At 42.5% G+C, this 22,955-nt stretch overlaps 3 protein-coding genes across 3 annotated transcripts; 1 reads left to right on the forward strand and 2 right to left on the reverse strand.

Moving 5' to 3' along the window:
* Nucleotides 1-1,780: 1,780 nt before the first annotated feature.
* neu4 (sialidase 4) lies at nucleotides 1,781-14,379 on the reverse strand (the record flags this gene model as incomplete). The annotated part of the gene is made up of 6 exons (XM_084558185.1): nucleotides 13,510-14,379; nucleotides 12,404-12,659; nucleotides 11,189-12,109; nucleotides 6,937-7,217; nucleotides 3,022-3,277; nucleotides 1,781-2,679 (listed from the first exon to the last, which is right to left on the reverse strand). The coding sequence occupies exons 1-6, from the start codon at nucleotides 13,708-13,710 to the stop codon at nucleotides 1,781-1,783; spliced, it is 2,814 nt and encodes a 937-aa protein (XP_084414311.1). The 5' UTR covers nucleotides 13,711-14,379.
* A 1,785-nt stretch (nucleotides 14,380-16,164) lies between these two features.
* wdr53 (WD repeat domain 53) lies at nucleotides 16,165-18,948 on the forward strand. Its single transcript, XM_084558908.1, has 3 exons — nucleotides 16,165-16,219; nucleotides 16,980-17,475; nucleotides 17,559-18,948. The coding sequence occupies exons 2-3, from the start codon at nucleotides 16,987-16,989 to the stop codon at nucleotides 18,237-18,239; spliced, it is 1,170 nt and encodes a 389-aa protein (XP_084415034.1). The 5' UTR covers nucleotides 16,165-16,219; nucleotides 16,980-16,986; the 3' UTR covers nucleotides 18,240-18,948.
* Nucleotides 18,949-19,002: 54 nt separating this feature from the next.
* srprb (SRP receptor subunit beta) lies at nucleotides 19,003-22,653 on the reverse strand. Its single transcript, XM_084558909.1, has 7 exons — nucleotides 22,428-22,653; nucleotides 21,962-22,056; nucleotides 21,757-21,834; nucleotides 21,585-21,667; nucleotides 20,811-20,947; nucleotides 20,657-20,711; nucleotides 19,003-19,848 (listed from the first exon to the last, which is right to left on the reverse strand). The coding sequence occupies exons 1-7, from the start codon at nucleotides 22,594-22,596 to the stop codon at nucleotides 19,638-19,640; spliced, it is 828 nt and encodes a 275-aa protein (XP_084415035.1). The 5' UTR covers nucleotides 22,597-22,653; the 3' UTR covers nucleotides 19,003-19,637.
* Between the last annotated feature and the right edge of the window lie 302 nt (nucleotides 22,654-22,955).

Consider the following 22,955-nt stretch of genomic DNA (forward strand, 5'->3'; position numbering starts at 1 on the left):
AATGTGTTATTTAGAGGCTGCGTTTCGGTACCCCACTCACTCCCAGTATATGGATATACGCGGCGCTCCACTGGATCTAAATATCTTCCGAACGACTCCAAATGACACCAAAGTTATATGGGTGAGTAAACAATCGTATTTTATGCCAGAAATAAGGTTTAGGTCGTAAAAAACAGTAGTTCCCCTTTAAATGGTGGAAACAACGTGTAATTGTCTAATATATGTGGTATTTGACTTTAATCCCAGAACGATAACAGTTTAATTTATAGAAATAATCCTTGTTTTTCCTTTTGAACAGCTTTGCCTGGCTCTCAAATAAATCTCTCACTGGAAACTTGCAACCAATGTTTGTTTAAATTGTTGACGAATCATTTAATCTACAAAATATTAAGAAATTTAACAAACACCGCTTCAGAGTCTAAAGTTACTTAGTGAAAACGCACAGGCGGTAAATCTTCACACTGTATAAAGGTCTACAGTAAATTTCTGGCAGAATGGCTGTGGATGAGTTGACTTTATTAACTCGACACTGATCACTAGTACTCAAAAATAAGTGGAGGAAACGTTTACAGGGAATTTTTTTTTTTAATGCAGAATAACTGATTTATCAGAGCATTTACAGATGATGCCACTTAATAACATGACAAGAACTACACATGCACACAAGAAAAATCCCTCAAGTCAAAAGTCTGGACAGTTTGCTAGAAAACACGCAAGAGCGGCCACTTTATTAGGCACACCTGTACAGTCCGTTTCAAGCTCGGTAGCTCGGTCATAAAGTTGACCCTCGTGGATGTAAACGTTCAGTTTTTGTTCTTTAATGAAGCCAAGGTAAAACTTCAACAATAAAAATCCGTCCCGTTCTATTCTGTTCCCCTTCCTCCTGCTGCTCTACACCGATCAGCCATAACAGGAGAAGTAAATGACATTGACCATCTTGTGACAATGCAATGTTCTGCTGGGAAACTTTTGGACCTAGCATTGGTGCAGATGTTACTTCGACATTTACCGCCCACCTAGACCAAATTAGGCACCCCCACCCCATAGCAATGACGCTCCTTGATGGCAGCAGCCATGTCCATTCTTCGATGAGCCACAACTGTTTTGGAGGCACAAGGGAGACCTACACAATATTAGGAAGGTGGTCATAATGTTAAGCCTGAGCCATGTAGTTCCTTATCCCTTTAGCTTTCCCACACCTTCAAAATCACTTCTCTATGTTCTCTATTTTTACGTCACCATTCTTGTTCAATAATCCATTTTCTGCCTCCTCTGATCCACTCAATTCCTCATCCCTGTGCTTTAAATTCATTTGCTAAATTTATTGTGCAACACTCCTCCTAACCATCTCCAGCTCTTTCTGGTTGTCCTAAGAGTCAGAGGTCTCCACTTGCGAACTTCACCAATAGTATCTAGACTCCCAGGAGCATCCCGTCCTTACCTTTCTTCATCATCTGGGTTGTAGCTCCATGATAGTAAAAATACTTTTCTTGCTTATGTTTCTCCACTCACACTAGATGTCTCCTTGGAAAACTTAACTTCATTGTGCTGAAAGCTGTCTCTAAAGTTTTTGTCCTTCCTATTTACAACTATGCGAGAGCAAAATATAATACAGATCTGCACCGCTAACTGCGACTTGAATTAATAGCTCAGAAACTGAACCTTACATCACAAAACTAAACATTGTGGCAGGACATTTATATTGGACTGTGCAGGTGTAAATAATGAATAGCAAGCTTTAAAATGACATTTAAGACACACAGCACATCTTCACCAGATTTCACTTCTTTCTCCCCTTCATCACACGAAGCTCGTCGTAATTTATCAGCCGTACATCCCGGGGCATATTGTTGATAAGATCGTGAAGGGTGAAGATGCTGAAGCTGATTTCATCGTAGGCTGTTTGGGTACCGCACTCGAACAGGCAGGCGAAGGCCACAACAGGCGGCTCTCCAGGGCAGGGCGACACCTCCAGGTAGGCCAGGTCGGAGTAGGCGCTGGGGCCCTCATAGATCACCCAGGGGCCATGCCAGCTGTCTGGATCACGAGGACGTGGGCTGAGGAAGATGCCCATATCCTTGCGTTCAGTGGTCCCTGTTGGGTGGGAGTAGACTACCCAGGTGGGGGTGAGAAAATCTGGAGAAGGAGATTCTGCTATGGAGCTGCTGGAGCTGGTACAGGCCGACTCTGTGTGATTAGAGAAGGCCATGCAGGATGTCCAGTGTTTGGAGTGGTGCACAGGTTGCTGTAAGTGATTGTCAAGATCTTGATATAGCTTAAAAGGAGCAGGAAACCCAACAATACTGCCTTGACAACCGTATTTAGGCTCCACCAGCTTCTGAATAAACTGCCCCTTCTGAAACACGGCTCCATCATCCAGACTGAGGGCCTGCACCCTGTATGCCAGAGGGCTGCGGGCGTTACAGTACAACACATTACTCCCATCCCCTTCGTCCACAGACACCATCTGACACTCCAAGCTGTCCGGGCCCGGCACCGCCTCCCCAAAATGCCATCCCCCGTGGGTGTCGCTGTAAAAGCAGAAGGAGTGGGGAGTGGTCTGGCTGACCTGTCCGAAGCAGCCTCTGCTCTCGATGTGGTAAGCATAGGCAGGAATGAGGAGGCGGCCTGACTTCAGCTGGATGCCGTGGCCGGGTCCCAGAGCGAACGTGGCCCATTCTGCCGAGAAGTAACAGCGAGGAGTAAAAACAGGATGCAGAGTAATTATAGTAGATTAGGAGAACTAAATAATGTGAAACTTCCCTTTATAAGAAGAGGGACATTTTCACATTCTCTTTATAATCTGGTAAAATTCTTGTGTGGATCAGAAATACGTGCCATTTTTTCACCAAGGAACCATTTTTGTACATACTGTCTATACCAGGACATCTTAAATAAACATGTCCAGATTTGATTTGTAGCTTTAAAAGACCGTTTTCTATGTTGTATAATAGTGTGAAAACACAACAGAGGTCTGATTTTTAGGTGGATGTTCATTCCATGAATGTCCCTGACCCTGACCTTTGATGGTGTCTCCTATGACCGTCTCGGTCAGGTCGGTGGCAGTACTCCAGGTTGTGCCGTTGTCGGTGCTGGAGACGAAGCAGAGACGGGCCCTGTTATGCCCTGTCCTCAGCTGGTAGCTCTCCGTGATGTGGCCCAGGACAGCGATGAAGAACAGGAAGAGAGTATTCGTGGACTCGTCGTACACTGGGCAGGGATTCATGGAGCGGTGGCCCGGCAGGAACGCTTCGGCCAGGACACAAATGTCCTCCCACTGAGTGAAGACAAGGAAGACAATAGTAGAACAGATAAAGTCACAAGAGACAAGAGCAAAGATATTTTCTCAGTTATCCATTTGGCATTTAACATTTTTGGTTTTTATATATATATATATATATAGATATATAGTATATAATATTTTTCTTCTGATAATGTCACAACATAAAGAAAAGTGATGTTCTTCTTATTGCTCCATTAGCTTCATGGTTTTTATTCTTATTATTCTCCAATATGAGTGACCATACGGTCACACTGCAAACTTTATCTATATTTTCACCTCTATTCATATTTATTTTGACAGCGATAAGATGTTTCTCAGTACAGTACCACCTTTAACTATCACATTAGAGCTAAGCTTATGTATACATACACACATATACACGTATACACATACATATACATACACATAGACGTACACATATACACGCGTACACATATACACACATATACACGTATACATATATACATACACACATATACATGTATACATATACACATATACACGTATACATATACATACACATACACACATATACACGTATACATATATATACACACACACATATACACACATACACACGTATACATATACACACATACACACGTATACATATACACATACACACATACATACACACGTATACATATATACACGTATACATATACTATGGCATGCCGTTCAGGAAATTAATCTTTGAATATATTGAATGAAACTTGAATATATGGAATGAAACTTTGAATATATGGAATGAACCTTTAAATATATTGAATGAAACTTTAGTGACAATGAGTCAGGCCGCTCGCAATCTCGTTGCAGCAATATTAAACAATGAGGACATGATAAACACACTGACGAATGCGTGTACGGGCCAAAATCCTTCCGTTAGCCCTGCCCAATACCTTGCCCGTTCTTCTAAGAAGTTCACTCCTTTTTGCAGTCCGCTGTGTGAGTAACGTGCCCAAAGCTGACGATGTGTCGCCGATCATCAAATACGTTCATTACTAAACTAAATATTCACCCTACATTGGTCTATGAATGTGGGTGATTCTTTTTGCATCTAAACAATATATGAAGAGCTTCTCTTTCAGTTCACGAAATCCCTGTAGCCGCAGCAGCTTCTCCAGTCTCGGAGAAGAGCCGCGTCAGAGCGCAGTGCCATTACGCACGGCCATTCACTGTGTTTTGCCTTCATTAAATCACCTGAAAACTATATCAAGCTAACCATACAGACCTACATACAGACCTCTACACACAGCAGAGTGTTCTGTTAATAGTTCTGCTTTTTTTATGAAGGAGACGCCCTGTTGTGTACCTGCGGAGATTGTACACAGGGGCTGTTTTGGGGCACTCCTGTGAGGTTGAGGGCATGCTGAGGTTGGCCTGATAAACAGCTGCCTGGACTGTTGTAGGTCTGCCACGGTTAAAAAGGAGCGAACTTCTTCGTTAGAAGAACAGGCAGGGTATTGGGCAGGGGTAACGGAAGGATTTTGGCCCGTACACGCATTCGTCAGTGTGTCTATGTCACTTTTTGCTGCAGCATCCACACGCTAAACAAGATGGCCACAGGCACTGCCGTGAAGTCTGACGTCAGTCAAGTTTCAACCCATATATTCAAAGGTTCATTCCATACAGTGGGGAAAATAAGTATTTGATACACCGCAGATTTTGCAAGTTTGCCCCCTTATAAAGAATGGAGAGGTCTGTAATTTTCATCATAGGTACACTTCAACTGTGAGAGACAGAATCTAAAATAAAAATCCAGAAAATCACATTGTATGATTTTTAAATGATTAATTTGCATTATATTGCATGAAATAAGTATTTGATACACTAGAAAAACAGAACTTAATATTTAGTACAGATCCAATTACAGAGATCAAACGTTTCCTATAGTTCTTGACCAGGTTTGCGCACACTGCAGCAGGGATTTTGGCCCACTCCTCCATACAGATCTCCTCCACATCTTTCAGGTTTCGAGGCTGTAGCTGGGCAACACGGAGTTTCATCTCCCTCCAAAGATTTTCTGTTGAGTTTAAGTCTAGAGACTGACTAGACCACTCCAGGACCTTGAAATGCTTCTTATGGAGGCACTCCTTAGTTGCCCTGGCTGTGTGTTTCAGGTCATTGTCATGCTGGAAGACCCAGCCACGACCTATCTTTAATGCTCTTACTGAGAGAAGGAGGTTGTTACCCAAAATCTCGCAATACATGGCCCCATCCATCCTCTCCTGCATACGGTGCACTCGTCCTGGTCCTTTTACAGAAAACTACCCCCAAAGCATTATGTTTCCACCCCCATGCTTCACAGTTGGGATGGTGTTCTTGGGATTGTACTCATCCTTCTTTTTCCTCCAAACACGGCGAGTGGAGTTTATACCAAAAAGTTCACTTTTGGTCTCATCTGACCACATGACCTTCTCCCATGCCTCCTCTGGATCATCCAGATGGCCACTGGCAAACTTCAGACGGGCCTGGACATGTGCTGGCTTGAGCAGGGGGACCTTGCATGTGCTGCAGGATTTTAATCCATGGCAGCGTAGTGTGTTACTAATGGTAACCATTGAGACTGTGGTCCCAGCTCTCTTCAGGTCATAGACCAGGTCCTCCTTTGTAGTTCTGGGCTGATCCCTTACCTTTCTCATGATCATTGACACTCCACGAGGCGAGATCTTGCATGGAGCCCCAGTCCGATGGAGACTGACAGTCATCTTGAGTCCCTTCCATTTTCTAATAATTGCACCAACAGTTGTTGCCTTCTCATCAAGCTGCTTGCCTATTGTCCTGTAGCCTATCCCAGCCATGTGCAGGTCTACAATTTTGTCTCTGGTGTCCTTAAACAGCTCTATGGTCTTGGCCATGGTGGAACGGTTGGAGTGTGATCAATTATGTGTGTGGACAGGTGTCTTTTATACAGATAACGAGTTCAAACTGGTGTAATTAATACAGGTAACGAGTGGAGGATAGGAGGGCTTCTTAAAGACAAACTAACAGGTCTGTGAGAGCCAGAATCCTTGCTGGTTGTTAGGGGATCAAATACTTATTTCATGCAATAAAATACAAATTAATTATTTAAAAATCATACAATGTGATTTTCTGGATTTTTATTTTAGATTCTGTCTCTCACAGTTGAAGTGTACCTATAATGAAAATTACAGACTTCTCCATTCTTTATAAGGGGGCAAACTTGCAAAATCGGCGGTGTATCAAATACTTATTTTCCCCACTGTATATTCAAAGTTTCATTCAATATATTCAAGTTTCATTCCATATATTCAAGTTTCATTCCATATATTCAAAGTTTCATTCCATATATTCAGAGTTTCATTCAATATATTCAAAGATTAATTTCCTGAACGGCATATGGCATGCCGTTCAGGAAATTAATCTTTGAATTTTATTATAAGCTGCTGGAAAAAGAGTTTATTGTAATTTAACTGATTTTTTTTGGGTATTACTTTACTTGTTAACGTACTTTTAAGTAGGTAACTTTATATTTTTAAAGAACAACTTCATATTTCAAGATATTTCATCCTTTTTTTAAATGATCTTGCTATTGGTTGTAAAATGATAAAAATAACAGTGGTAAATAACAGTATCTTTAACTTGAACAAGTGCTGCAGTGCCACAGCTCTGAGCCGATGAATATCTCTGACCTCCACATAGTTCCTGTAGAAAGTTCCTTTCTTCATGACCAGCAGGTGAGCCTGAGCGTCGGAGGGGCTCAGCCTCTGTTCACAGAAGGCCAGAAAGGTTCTGGAGCGGGACAGGTAGAGCAAAGCTGGGACTCTGTATGTGACTCCACTGGGTTCTTTGTGGAAAAGCACAGATCTCGCTGGAAAACAGGGCAACCTCATGCTCTCTGTGCGTTGTGTCAATATTTCAAAGTCAGTCAGAATCTGCTGAAAAGAAAGAAAAGAATCAGCTGCACAAGAACAGTATGTTTAGACGCTCAGTCGCATTCACTGTGATGTTCTTACACAAATTGCAGAGGACACATCAGCAGGAACATACACGGCCACTTGGATTTAACTAAGCAAATAGGTACGAGCCTCCTATTGGATAATTACTGCATGGGTGATTATCTTTCAGCTGGCAACAAGTTATTTAACCCCAACTGATGCAATGAGTAGCTTGTGGTCTAAAAAATATCGCGACTGATTGTGATCGATGATCACTTTAACGTTTGATGAAATCAGATCTAAGAAAAACAACAGTAGGACTCAGGGCTATGTTTAATAGTGAAAGTAAGAGTATTTCTACACGTACAACGTGAAGGGAACTCAAGGGATTGAACAGCTGTGTAGCCTTAAGAAAACTACTAATCAATGAGGCTAAATGGAAAAAAGGCTTCAATTTGCTAGGGAGCACTGTCAATTTACACTGGGGTATAACTGTAGCTTTATTTTTAACAGGGACCAAGGTGAAGAATACATGTACACTCACTTGCCAGTTCATTAGGTACACTAGTGCATTTTAAGGTAAACAGTTCTGCACTAAATCTTAGTTTCATGAAGGTCATGGTATTCAGCATTTGTTTAAAACAGCTGAGAGAGCTGTTGATTGAAATATGTTTTCAAGTAAGAATCTGCCAGAAGAAGCAGTTTTTTATCTTTATCACACTTAAACAGTCACTAGAAAGAGTCCAGTGTCAAGAGAAGCTAGTTCATCTGTTACTAATGTGTATTCAGTTTGCCATTTCGACCACTGCTGCTGCGTTAATACTCTAGCTTCCGTTCATCAAACTGTCGTCAAACCTCACGCTGAATAGAATGTTTTTTTTGACAACTGTGTTGCATATTCAAGAAAACTAAATCTCCAAATATGTTTTCATTTGAGCATTAAACTATAAGCAGATGCCACTTACCTCACATCACAGTGCCAAGCTTGATTTAAAGTCTAAATATGAAAATGTACCTCTAGCTTTTATAATGGGGGCGAAGTTGTTTGTGATGAACAGACCACAGAATGTGAAACAACTCCCTGACAACTTTTGCATCACATTTCAGCAATTTCTCGCAGTAAACCTGACACTGTTCTGTGTCAGCATTATTCAAGCTGTCAAACTTCACACCGACTAGAATGTTTTTTTTTGACAACTGTGTTGCATATTCAAGAACACTAAATCTCCAAATATGTTTTCATTTGAGCATTAAACTATAAGAAGATGCCACTTACCTCACATCACAATGCCAAGCTTAATTTAAAGTCTACATTAAATATGAAGATGTACCTCCAGCTGATATCATCAGGGAGAAGTTGTTTGTGGGGAATAGACCAAAGACTGTGAAACAACTCCCTGACAACTTCAGCATCGCATTTCTTGCAGGACACTGTTCTGTAACAGCTTTATGAGGAAGAAACTGTGTCCTGTGTGCAGGTTATGAGTAGAAGATGGTAAATGGCTGCAGAGTACTCACATTCAAAATCCTCTGTTTGTGTCCTACAGTATGTGTCAGCGCTTGAATGGATGAGGTGTTGACAGTGTGTGTAGTTAGTCTCAGCGTATTTTAAGATGAGGTTCTGAAAGCTATGGCCTCGCCTCTCTGTTCCCTATTCAGCGTGTCCGTATGGCATGCTGTTCACTGACCCAGAAATGGCTCACACTCATCAGATCTACAGCTTTGGATGAATCAGTGGAGAGGAGCCATTGTGGAAATGAAGGCAGGCCAGGTGGGAGACACGGTGAACAATGATCTGATGAGCTGTCTCCTCTGTGTCCTCTTTGCTTTTCTTTTTCATCTTCTTTAAAACGATTAGGAGCAAATGAGTTTCTGTTGTAAAGCACACAACTTCTGAAGTTTGTTCAGATTTGATTTATCCAAATGTGGCAACACGAGGGTAGCTACTAAGTTATGTAGCAGAAAATCTTTTCCTTTTTGTTTTTATTACCGACAACGCCACCTTGGGTTAGGGCCCAAGGACCCGTACTAGAGGTCAGTTATCACCTAGTAGAAAAGGACACTCAGATTCGTTCACTCAGGGAGGGCAGGAGACAGAGTTCAATGATCACTTACAAAACTTAATTTGTTAAATGAGCACAAGGTTTGGCACAAAATAAAAATAAAAGAGAGCCCAACTGGAAAAGGGAGGGTTACAGGCTGAGGCTTACCGGCTGGCGGAGGGGTCAACAGGGGAACCCACTCACACAGCAAACAAATGTGACGTGCTGTCGTGGCAACTTAAAATCAGTCGCTTGTCTAGTGCAGATGAGAGTTGGTCAAAATACCAAGTTATGACACAATACTTAGTTTCTAGAAACCTTTATTGCTTACAAGCAAGAGCCACTCATCAGCGACGGATGATGACTGAAGAGAGGCAGTCTCTCCTCAGCGTTTATACTATCCTAAACAATGTTCTTATCTGTAGTCGCATCATAAGATCACATATGACTTGACACAACTCATTGTACTATCCCTCTCATATAAATCCCTCACTGGAAACTTGCAACCAATGTTTGTTTAAATTATTGACGAATCATTTAATCTACAAAATATTGAGAAATTTATCAAACACCGCTTCAGAGTCTAAAGTTACTTAGTGAAAACGCACAGGCGGTAAATCTTCACATATAAAGTGTCTACAGTAAATTTCTGTCAGAATGGCTGTGGATGAGTTGACTTTATTAACTCACTGATCACTAGTACTTAAAAATAAGTGGAGGAAACGTTTACAGGGAATTTTTTTAATGCAGAATAACTGATTTATCAGAGCGTTCACAGATGATGCCACTTAATAACACGACAAGAACTACACATGCACACAAGAAAAATCCCTCAAGTCAAAAGTCTGGACAGTTGGCTAGAAAACACGCAAGAGCGGCCACTTTATTAGGCACACCTGTACAGTCCGTTTCAAGCTCGGTAGCTCGGTCATAAAGTTGACCCTCGTGGATGTAAACGTTCAGTTTTTTGTTCTTTAATGAAGCCAAGGTGAAACTTCAACAATAAAGATCTGTCACGTTCTGTTCTGTTTCCCTTCCTCCTGCTGCTCTACACCGATCAGCCATAACATTATGACCACTAACAGGAGAAGTAAATGACATTGACCATCTTGTGACAATGCAGTGTTCTTCAGGGAAACTTTTGGTCCTGGCATTCGTGCGGATGTTACTTCGACATTTACCGCCCGCCTAGACCAAATTAGGCACCCCCACCCCATAGCAATGACGCTCCTTGATGGCAGCAGCCATGTCCATTCTTCGATGAGTCACAACTGTTTTGGAGGCACAAGGGAGACCTACACAATATTAGGAAGGTGGTCATAATGTTATGCCTGAGCCATGTAGTTCCTTATCCCTTTAGCTTTCCCACACCTTCAAAATCACTTTGTTCTCTATTTTTACGCCACCATTCTTGTTCAGTAATCCATGTTTCTGCCTCCTCTGATCCACTCAATTCCTCGTCCCTGTGCTTTAAATTCACTGTAAATCTTTCGCTCTGCCTTCAGGCCGTGTATTGTGCAACACTCCTCCTAATCATCTCCAGCTCTTTCTGGTTGTCCTTGGAGTCTTATCAGAGGTCTCCACCTGCTAACTTCACCAATAGTGTCTGGACTCCCAGGGGCGTCCTGTCCTTCATCATCTGGGTTTTAGCTTCATGATAGTAAAAATACTTTTCTTGCTCATGTTTCCACAACAAATGGTCATTCTCCACTCACACTGGATGTCTCCTTGGAAAACTTAACTCCATTGTGATGAAAGCTGTCTCTAAAGTTTTTGTCTTTCCTATTTATAACTATGCAAGAGCAGAATATAATACAGATCTGCACCACTAACTGTGACCTGAATTAATAGCTCAGAAACTGAACCTTACATCATGAAACTAAACATTGTGGCAGGACATTTATATTGGACTGTGCAGGTGTAAATAATTAATAGCAAACTTCAAAATTACATTCAAGACACACGGCACATCTCCACCAGATTTCTCTTCTTTCTCCTCTTCATTACATGAAGCTCGTCGAAATTTATCAGACGTACATCCCGGGGCATATTGTTGATAAGCTCGTGGAGGGTGAAGATGCTGAAGCTGATTTCATCGTAAGGTGTTTGAGTACCGCACTCGAACAGGCAGGCGAAGGCCACAACGGGCGGCGCTCCGGGGGAGGGTGACACCTCCAGGTAGGCCAGGTCGGAGTAGGCGCTGGGGCCCTCGTAGATCACCCAGGGGCCATGCCAGCTGTCTGGATCACGAGGAAATAGGCTGAGGAAGATGCCCAGATCCTTGCGTTCAGTGGTCCCTGTTGGGTGGGAGTAGACTACCCAGGTGGGGGTGAGAAAATCTGGATAAGGAGATTGTGTGATGGAGCTGCTGGAGCTGGTACAGGGCGACTTGGTGTGACTGGAGAAGGCCATGCAGGATGTCCAGTGTTTGGAGTGGTGCACAGGTTGCTGTAAGTGATTGTCAAGGTCTTGATATAGATTGAAAGGAGCAGGAAACCCAACAATACTGCCATGACAACCGTTATGAGGCTCCACCAGCTGCTGAACAAGCTGCCCCTCCTGAAACACGGCTCCATCATCCAGACTGAGGGCCTGCACCCTGTGTGCCAGAGGGCTGCGGGCGTTACAGTACAACACATTACTCCCATCCGCTTGGTCCACAGACACCATCTGACACTCCAAGCTCTCCGGGCCCGGCACCGCCTCCCCAAAATCCCAGGTTCTCCCGTGGGTGTCGCTGTGAAAGCAGAAGGAGTGGGGAGTGGTCTGGCTGACCTGTCCGAAGCAGCCTCTGCTCTCGATGTGGTAAGCATAGGCAGGAATGAGGAGGCGGCCTGACTTCAGCTGGATGCCGTGGCCGGGTCCCAGAGCGAACGTGGCCCATTCTGCCGAGAAGTAACAGCGAGGAGTAAAAACAGGATGCAGAGTAATTATAGTAGATTAGGAGAACTAAATAATGTGAAACTTCCCTTTATAAGAAGAGGGACATTTTCACATTCTCTTTATATGTGCAATTCGGAAATAGGTGCCATTTTTGTATATACACTGTCTATATCAGGACATCTTAAATAAACATGTCCTGATTTAATTTGTAGCTTTAAAAGACAGTTTTCTTTGTTATGAAAACACAACAGAAGTCTGATTTTTAGGTGGATGTTCATTTCATGAGTGTCCCTGACCTTTGATGGTGTCTCCTATGACCATCTTGGTGAGGTCGGTGACAGAACTCCAGGTTTTGCCGTCGTCGGTGCTGGAGACGAAGCAGAGACGGGCCGCGTTATGCCCCGTCCTCAGCTGGTAGCTCTCCGTGGTGTGGCCCAGGACAGCGATGAAGAACAGGAAGAGAGTATCCGTGAACTCATCATACACCGGGCAGGGATTCATGGAGCGGTGGCCCGGCAGGAACGCATCGGCCAGGACACAAATGTCCTCCCACTGAGTGAAGACAAGGAAGACAATAGTAGAACAGATAAAGTCACAAGAGACAAGAGCAAAGATATTTTCTCAGTTATCCATTTGGCATTTAACATTTTTGGTTTTTATATATAGTATATAATATTTTTCTTTATTTTTTGCAACACACAGTGAGCTGAATTCTTCTGATAAGGTCACAACATAAAGAAAAGCGATGTTCTTCTCATTGCTCCATTAGTTTCATGGTTTTTATTCTTATTTTTCTCCAATATGAGTGACCATGCTGTCACACTGCAAACTTTATCTATATTTTCTTGTCTGTATTCTGATTTATTTTGACAGCAATGAGATGTTTCTCAATACAGTACCACCTTTAACTATCACTATCTGCGGTTAACTGAATTTTTGTATATATGTCATCTAAAACCAACAGCTAAGGGTAGAAATTATTAATTATTAATGTCCCTAATAAAGTGACCACTCAGTGTAGAGAAAGGCATTTCTGTCTGTAAAATGTTTTCTGTTGTTTTCACCACATTTTCAAGATAAATCCAGGAAGAAATGTAGAACATTTACAGCCGTATTGTTGCAACAGTCTGCACAGAAATCCTGCATGAATTCTTCTTTTCTTGTTTTCTTTTCACTTTCCAGTTTCGCCACAAAGGTTGTTGTCATTTTATTATATTATTATTTTATTATTTATTTTCAGTAAGTAACTTTATTTTTAAAGAACAACTCAAATTTCAACTCAAATATATATATATATTTTTTTAAATGATCTTGCTATTGGAAAATGTTGGTAAAATAACAGTGTCTTTAACTTGAACAAGTGCTGCAGTCCCACAGGTCTGAGCCAATGAACATCTCTGACCTCCACATAGTTCCAGTAGAAAGTTCCTTTTTTCATGACCAGCAGGTGAGCCTGAGCGTCGGAGGGGCTCAGCCTCTCTTCGCAGAAGGCCAGAAAGGTTCTGGAGTGGGACAGGTAGAGCAAAGCTGGAACTCTGTACGTGACTCCATTGGGTTCTTTACGGAAAAGCACCGATCTCGCTGGCAAATATGACAACCTCATGCTCTCTGTGCGTTGTGTCAATATTTCAAAGTCTGTCCAAATCTGCTGAAAAGAAAGAAAAGAATCAGCTGAACAAGAACAGTACGTTTAGACGCACAGTCGCATTCACTGTGAAGTTCTTGCACAACTTTTCCATCAGCAGGAACATACACGGCCACCTGGATTTAACTAAGCAAATAGGTACGAGCCTCCTATTGGATAATTACTCCATGGGTGATTATCTTTCAGCTGGCAACAAGTTATTTAACCCCAACTGATGCAATGAGTAGCTTCTCATTTCTTAAACAACCATGTCGACATCCTGTGGTCGTAGAAAAGATGTTAGTCTGTTTGAGAAGGGTCAATGAAGTCGGAGAAATATCGCGATTGATTGTGATCAACGATCACTTACACGTGGTGAAGTCAAATTTAATAGTGAAAGTATGAGCATTTCCACACGTACAATGTGAAGGGAACTCAAGAGATTGGGACTGAACAGCTGTGTAGCCTTAAGAAAACCACTAATCAGTGAGGCTAAATGGAAAAACAGGCTTCAATTTGCTAGGGAGCATTGTCACTGGGGTATAACTGTAGCTTTATTATAAACAGGGACCAAGGTGAAGAATACATGTACACTCACTTGCCAGTTCATTAGGTACACTAGTGCATTTTAAGGTAAACAGTTCTGCACTAAATCTTAGCTTCATGAAGGTCATGGTATTCAGCATTTGTTTAAAACAGCTGAGAGAGCTGTTGATTGAAATATGTTTTCAAGTAAGAATCTGTCAGAAGAAACTGTTTGAATGTTTATCACATTAAAACAGTCACTAGAAAGAGTCCAGTGTCAAGAGAAGCTAGTTCATCTGTTACCAATGTGTATTCAGTTTGCCATTTCGACCACTGCTGCAGCGTTAATACTCTAGCTTCCGTTCAAGTCGTCAAACTTCACGCTGAATAGAATATGGTTGTTTTTTTTTGACAACTGTGTCGCATATTCAAGAAAACTAAATCTCCAAATATGTTTTCATTTGAGTGTTAAACTATAAGAAGATGCAACTTACCTCACATCTCAGACGTTACAACAATGCCAAGCTTGATTTAAAGTCTAAATATGAAGACGTACCTCTAGCTTTTACAATGGAGGAGAAGTTGTGGTGAATAGACCACAGAATGTGAAAGAACTCCTTGACAGCTTCAGCATCGCATTTCAGCAATTTCTTGCAGTAAACCTGACACTGTTCTGTGTCAGCATTGTTCAAGTTGTCAAACTTTACGCCGACCAGAATGTTTTTTTTTTTTTGACAACTGTGTCGCATATTCAAGAAAACTAAATCTCCAAATATGTTTTCATTTGAGATTTAAACTATAAGAAGACGCCACTTACCCCTCAACTCAGACATCACAACAACGCCAAGCTTGATTTAAAGTCTAAATATGAAGACGTACCTCCAGCTGATATCATCAAGGAGAAGTTGTTTGTGGTGAACATACCACAGACTGTGAAACAGCTCCCTGACAACTTCAGCATCATATTTCAACAATTTCTTGCAGGACACTGTTCTGTAACAGCATTATGAGGAAGAAACTGTGTCCTGTTTGCAGGTTATGAGTAGAAGATGGTAAATGGCTGCAGAGTACTCACATTCAAAATCCTCTGTTTGTGTCCTACAGTATGTGTCAGCACTTGAATGAATGAGGTGTTGACAGTGTGTGTAGTTAGTCTCAGCGTGTTTTTGGATGAGGTTCTGAAAGCTATGGCCTCGCCTCTCTGTTCCCTATTCAGCGTGTCCGTATGGCATGCTGTTCACTGACCCAGAAATGGCTCACACTCATCAGATCTAGAGCTTTGGATGAATCAGCGGAGAGCAGCCATTGTGGAAATGAAGGCAGGCCAGGTGGGAGACACGGTGAACAATGATCTGATGAGCTGTCTCCTCCGTGTCCTCTTTGCTTTTCTTTTTCATCTTCTTTAAAACGATTAGGAGCAAATGAGTTTCTGTTGTAAAGCACACAACTTCTGAAGTTTGTTCAGATTTGATTTATCCAGAGAAATATTGTAGGTCACCAGTCTGTAGACACACACTTTCGCATTAACACTCACATTTTTGCACGTAAGCACTTCTGATGGGATCTGTAATGTTATCTACTGTGCATTTCAAACAATGCACATTCAGTCAGATGAATTAAAGTTTAAAAAAAAATGCATTAAGCTTACTCGGGAATATATGTTTGCTCAACACCCTGAGTAGCACCTCCAAGGCTGCATTCACCCTTCCTAAGAACAAAAACACAACAACCTTCACTAGTTAAAGACTTGAGGTTGTACAAAAATATATAATGGGCTCAGAGTTAATGATAGAGCTAAATAAAATAAAAACCCATAATCCTTTCCCAAGTTTGGATCGATAATACATCCTGACAGGCAAAACTGAGGGCCCCAATCACTACCATAACAGCGCTATGTGATGTCATCAATAAGCGCCGCTGTCCCACATGGCAACCTGCTAAAGTTTTGACGGCACTCGCAACGGTATTGTAAATATCTGATTGTGAAGTTATTAATAATGTCACAAGGCAGTTATGAATGATGTGTAATAGGATACATATTTATTTTATTTTGCTGTTGCCGTCAAACCGTCAGCTGAACAGGAAGCAACATATTAGCGCCTGGGCTAACAAGTTAGCAGAGTTGAAGCTGCTTGGTTTGGTTTGACGTTTAATTTAGTGTCTTAGCAGCTTTTAAAAAAAATGGTAATTCTGGCTACTGGTTGGTTAAAACATAATGTGAAGCTCCGTCATTTGCATTTGAGTGAAGAGGCACGAAACGTGTCTTGCTGCTAATATTATTTACATATTACAGTAAACACAAATCTTATTTGGTAGTCAGTCTGAACACTCTGCAAGCCAGGTAGTATAAACTTAAAATGTCTACTATAAACATTCATTACCTGTTTTTAAGTAATAAGTAACAAATATGGTTTATGCACAGAATTTAACAATTTAATAATTACTCAGAGCTAAAATGAATGTTCATTAAATGGATTAGCAATAGAATAATACATTCATAGTTACAATATCCAGTAGTTTAAGATTATTTAAACAACTGTACACAACAGAATCTAAATATATTCAGTTGACTTACATAATAAACACACCAAGTATGGATGGAACCAGATAATATCTTTTTTTTTAGTTGTTGTGCATTAAACCAAGATTTGTTTTTAGTATTTTGTCTACAGCTATACTTTCTGGGTAATGTCACAGACGCATGTTTATCTTCTCATTCGTAGGGTCAGTATGGCCAGGCAGTGGTCTGAGGGCCACTCCACTTCCATCCTGTGTGTTGGGGCATCTTCAGGCCCGGAGGGTCTCCTCGCTTCAGGCTCTGAGGGCGGAGATGTCACAGTGTGGAGTCAAGAGGGAACCATTGTTGGGCGTCTCACTCTCCCTGGTGAGGACGACAGCACAAGTGTTGTGTTCTCACCTGCAGCGCCGAGCCAGCTCTACGTGTCACACGGAGACACGGTGAGCCTGCTCGACCCCAGGAACCTGAAGAGCCCCGTGGAGGAGTTTCAGGGTGCAGGCGAGGAGGAGATCAATGCTTTAGCGCTGAATGAGACGGGTTCAGCCCTGGCAGTGGCTGATGACTCTGGGGCTGTGCGGGTGCTCGAGCTCCCTGGGGGGAAAGTGTGCAGAACCCTGCGCAGACACACCAACATCTGCTCCTCTGTAGCTTTCCGGCCTCACAGACCCAACAACCTGGTGTCTGTTGGACTGGACATGCAGGTGACGGAAAGAAGAACCAAGAGTTTAGCTGTTTGTATGCAAACCTCATTTGACTACATTACTTTGCTTTATTTTTGCTCCAGGTGATGCTGTGGGGTTTACAGAAGACCCGTCCCCTGTGGACCCTTAATCTCCAGGATGTGACAGAAGAAGACGACCACCATCAGCAGCGCCCCGGTCAGCTTTTTAACCCGCCACTGGCCCACTGTGTGTCTGTGGCGAGCTGTGGAAACATTTTGGGCTGTGCAGCAGAGGACGGGCGGGTCCATCTCATGAGGATCGGCAGCGGCTCTAAACTGGAACAGCAGGGAGCAGTCAAAGCCCACAGTCAGGGAGCCTCACAAGCCCACTTTGTTGGTTTCTTATCTCACCCGTACTGGCTCGTCACTGGAGGAAATGACAGCCAAGTCGCTCTATGGGACCTCAGTAAGCACCCCGTGGTGTCGCCAGAGGGAAAAGTCCAAGTAGCAGCACCACAACGCAGGAAGAGTAAGAGCAAGGGAAAGAGAAAAGAGCACTCCCAGGACAAAGCAAAGACCCCACCGAAGGTTGAGGCAGAGAAAGAAGACGGTGGAGGGGAGGAAGAAGCAGCAGCAGCTGGAGGGGTAGAGGAGGTGACGGAGGAGAAGCCTGGCCCCAAACTGAGCATCAGCCACGGGGACAAGGTGAACTGGCTGTGCCCTGCTGTGCTGAAAGGAGAACCAAGTGTGATAGTCGCAGATCAGAGCTCCAGTCTGACTGTTTACTCTCTGCCTCAGTTGTAGATTCACACACACACTAAACTATTTTGACTTATCAAATTTGAAATACTTAAGAGAATACACTCCACCGTTTGTCGTTTTTTGAACTGGAGGCATCATTATTTGAATGTTTTTGGCTAAATGATGCTTGGCTTATGGTTTTTAAAGCCTGAACAGCGGACATCACAGGTTTTCTAGAAAGCAGAAGTGAGATCTTTACAGCCGCAGACAAACATCACAAAAATGTGATTTGCATGAGGCTTCACGCGGCTTTTGAACTGAAGACATGATTGTTTTTGGGTCTCATTTAAAGCATTTTAGGGTTTTGTGTGCGTGTGGTCCCATAAAAACATCACCCTTTGAAACCTAACTTTTTGTCTCTCCACACTGGATTCATTGTATTTTTGTAAATATTTTTCTGGACTATAAAACGACCACATCTGACAAAAGGAATTTGCATTTTATGTTTAACAGAGTGTTTGTGCTCATATAAAGTTTGAGAACCAAAGGGGGATGCCAGACAGAAATCAAAGCCCAATAAATGAGAAGCTGGTTTTGAAAACCGTGATACTAACCAGCCACATATCTGCACGTCTGGCACACGATCCCGTCTTCTGGAGTTAAAATACATCTGAATCAACATCTTTAGAAACCTCGTGTAATCATGTGGCAGGGTAATTATTATTTTTTTTTTGAGTGCATGTTAATGATTAAATCCTGTTTGCTGCTTCTATTCCACGTGTTGGACTTTCGTTTACAGTAAGACACACATTTCTGACCCCGTTAGTCTGCAGACAGCTTGAAAAACTTTATGGTGTCAACTTAAAACAAACCAGATGGCTACAAACACAAAATGTCACCAAAATTCATACATTCATCTCAAAAGCACTGTATTCACACAGTATCAATCATTCTTCTGCAAACAAGCAAAACACATTTCTATATGGGTACCAGAGAGAAAAGGCACGAGGCGGACAGTCCAAGTCATTGAATAAATGCAGTTCACGCCAGTCTTATCTTCACAAAGCAGCCAACAGCTCAGGCAAGCTTAAAATGAACCGAGTGACATCTTGAAGCTCTATATTTTCAAACCAGGCCAAACAAAGCGGATTTTCACAGTAAGATTTACACTGGAGAAGCAGGATAACATCTCAACACCGCAGAGCAACCTGACAAACCGCTGCATCTCATTTCAACGATGTCCAAAATACTTTAATAGTCTGTTTTAGCACGATTGAATGTCGTCCGCTGTTAAAATCCTTTCACGTGTTGCACAGATAGGTTTGTGGTTAAATGGAGGCTGATGTTACACAGAGGCATCACTCCTCTGATTACTGAGGTGACGGTGAAGGTCGAGGTGGTCTGATATGACGTCTGTGCCTTTTAGGCACACTGCGCACTGAGGGAGTAGAGCTGCTGAGTTTACAGTTTAGCCAGGCTTCGCTCCAGGCTCTCGATGTCAGCGTCGCCCTCTTCTCCCTTGCTGCCGCGGGCGCTGCACTCCAGGAACTCCACCTTCATGGGCAGCTGGCTGAACTCAAAGTCCTTGCCTTTTTTCCCCAGATACAAGCTGCCGCCTACGGAGCCATCCTGAGAGCTGAGTGCTGCAGAGCGAGTCACTCTCAAGGTGTTCCTGCGAGAAAACATGAGTAATCTTAATCTTAATTTGCAGACGTCTAGGACTTCCTGTTTTTATTTGTCACAGGGAGAAAACCGTTTTGTTTATTACAAATTTCTACAAAAAACAGAAAGCTATTACCCAAGACAGATATGACACAACCAAGTCCCATTATGGGACATATAGGATCAAGGGGATTTAGAGGCTTGACTCATACTAGGCACTTTAAACCTGCTATTATTTAGCGAAGGGGAAACAATGGGATTGAAATTTGATCAGATCAGCCACGATCTTATCTTGGCCAGATGCAAATGGAAACCAAACAGTGTGACCGTGTTGTGAAGTAAAACCTCTTCCTGCTAAGAAAAAAAACTACAGATGGTGTCTTAAAAAAAGAAGAAATGCTCAAACACCAGCCTTGTTTTGTTTAACCGGGGCTGCACCATGTTTGATGGTGAGCTCTGCCTATCTAAATGCTAAATTTCATATTGAGATCAGACCAATGAAGATAACTCACAGTACCAGGTGTGAATGCAAAGATCCAAGGATCAATAGTCATTGTCCAGATTACAAATTACAGATTGAAAGAAACAGGAGGGCATCTCCTCTGTTTAAGTTTCGGCATTTCCTAATTTAATTTCTCTCTTCGCTGTCAGAAATCATTATAAAATCATGGGAGTAATCCTAAAGTCAAAGACAATCAATGCCTGAACACGCCAACTAATTACAATTAAGAAAACCAGAAAGAAGACATCATAACTAAATGGTAACGCTTTAAAATTAAAGTATTTAAGAGACGATTATTTTAGTAACAGCGACTTACAGTTCCTTTTCCAGCTGCTGTTGAATCAGTTTAGCAGATTTCGCCATGGTGATGTCTACAAAATAAAAAGACCAGTAAATAAATGTGCCCCACTACAAGTAAGCAGTGCAGGCTGATATAAAGTGTAGTTAGCTTGTGTAATCTGTAAGTGAACCTTGTTTGTTGCATGCCACCAGGAGAGCTGGCACGTTCCTGGAGATCACGGCGTCCGTCAACAACACGTAGAGAAACTCTGCCACATCTCTCACTTCCTTCTGGAAGATGGCGCTGTCCACGACGAACACAATCGCTCTGGAGAGATGGATGGAAGTGTGATGGTTAAGAAGTTAGGCAAAAACACATACACTGATCAGCCACAACATTAAAACCTGACAGCAATGTTCTGCTGTGAATCGTTTGGACCTGGCATTCGTGTAGATGTTACTTAGACATGTACCACCCAGCCCATAGCAATGACACTTCTTCAAGCAGGATGCAGCCTGACACAGGCACACAGAAATGGTTTAGGAGCAACTCAAAAAACATGAAGAACAGCAGAAGGTGTTGACCTGGCCTCCAAATTCACTAGATCCCAAACTGATCAAGTATCTGTGGGATGCACTGGAACAAGCCTGATCCACAGAGGTCCCTCCCCTCAACCCATAGGACCCAAAGGCTCACACTAACAACAGTCTGTTGCCAGACACCACAGGACACCCTCAGAAGGCCCATGTCTATACTCTGATGAGAATGTTTTGGAGGTACAACGGAGACTTACACAAGGAAGGTGGACATAATGTTATGCCTGATTGGTGTATGTTCTCAGTACCATGTAATGTTCTTCTGGGAAACCTGGGTCCCCACATTTATATGGACGTGGATCAGTGTTATTCACTGGACTGGTCATAATGTAATGGGTGATTAGTGTCCATCAGACTCCTGCTCTCACCTGGCTGCAGACTTGAACTTCTCCAGGTACTGAGGACGGAGACTGTCATGTCCTGGCAGGTCTATCAGAGTCCAGGTGCTGCCCTGAGTACAGGAAGGGGAAGGTGCAGTTTAAAAAAAAATCACACTCTTTATAAAAACCAACCTGTGTCCATCAGCTGTGTTTAACTCACTCTGTCATTTTTGGCTTTGTAGGGAGCGCTGCTGTCAGTGATGGAGGTCTGAGTCCGCTTAAACTTTCCGGACAGCAGCTGCCAAAACACAAAGTGAACAGTGTCTTAAAGAAAATGTAAATCACAACCATGTCTTTCATCAGCTGAGCATCCTGTGGCAGGCAACGTGGCTGTGGCGACCCACGCTTTGGTTACAGCAACTCACCCGGCTGAAGAGCAGGGTTTTCCCCGAGTCACACAGTCCGACCAGCAGCACAGCACTCCGGACAGTTTTACCGGTGAGAAAATACTTCAGAAAAACTGAAAAACAACACAAAGCAAGGAGGATGGATCACTGACTCATCCCTAATCAAACTACCCTTCAGTCAATTACATAAATACACTAAATTTACTTCCTGAGCAACTGACAGCTGTTGACGTCTCCTTTAGCTTAGCAGTTAGCTTCCTAGCATGCTAATACACACACATTCGCACACGTAACTTTATTATATATCGACAATTAAATATTAACACCCTGCTGTCTGAATAAATAAAGCAATAAATCAAACAAATGCGTTATAACACCTGTACAAAGCTACGAGGTAGCTAGCTAAGCTAACGCTATACGTCTTACTTTAGCCTGCTATGCTAACGCTAGCATGCTAACCGCAGCAGTAACGGGGACTTCTTACCACAGGTGATGACAACCACCGCCAAAGCGACGATTACAGCGATCAGAAAAACCGGGTCTTGGTCTTCCAGTTGCTGACGAAGGGATTCAATGTAAGGTTCAAACGGGTTTTCTGCCATTTCCACGTCTGCCTGTTCTGCCATTTTTCTACCGGTGCTGTCCGCCTCCATCAGTCCGTCCGAGCTAATCTGATATGGGACACGTCTCCTTCCTTGTATGGCCTGTATGGAGCCTGGGCGGCCAGCAGGGGGCGCTGCTCGCCAGGGCATTCACGTTTATTGCAACTGGTGGTTAAATTGAACCGGTTAAAGACAAACAGGTAAAAAAAATAGATTGATGTTTCTTTTATTTCTCCTCTGTAAGTTAATTTTCATCAGGAGAAGGAAAATGAAAACGTTTCTCTCAGTAAGAAAATTATTAGATGGTCAAAACCAGAGGGCAGATCAAAACTGACCTGGGCTTATCTCATTTTATCAAATAATAAGTCAAATATTCATCTAACATGCTAAACCGGAATTATTAGATACCT

Source organism: Chelon labrosus (assembly GCF_963514085.1).
Source record: "Chelon labrosus genome assembly, chromosome: 13".
NCBI lineage: Eukaryota > Metazoa > Chordata > Actinopteri > Mugiliformes > Mugilidae > Chelon > Chelon labrosus.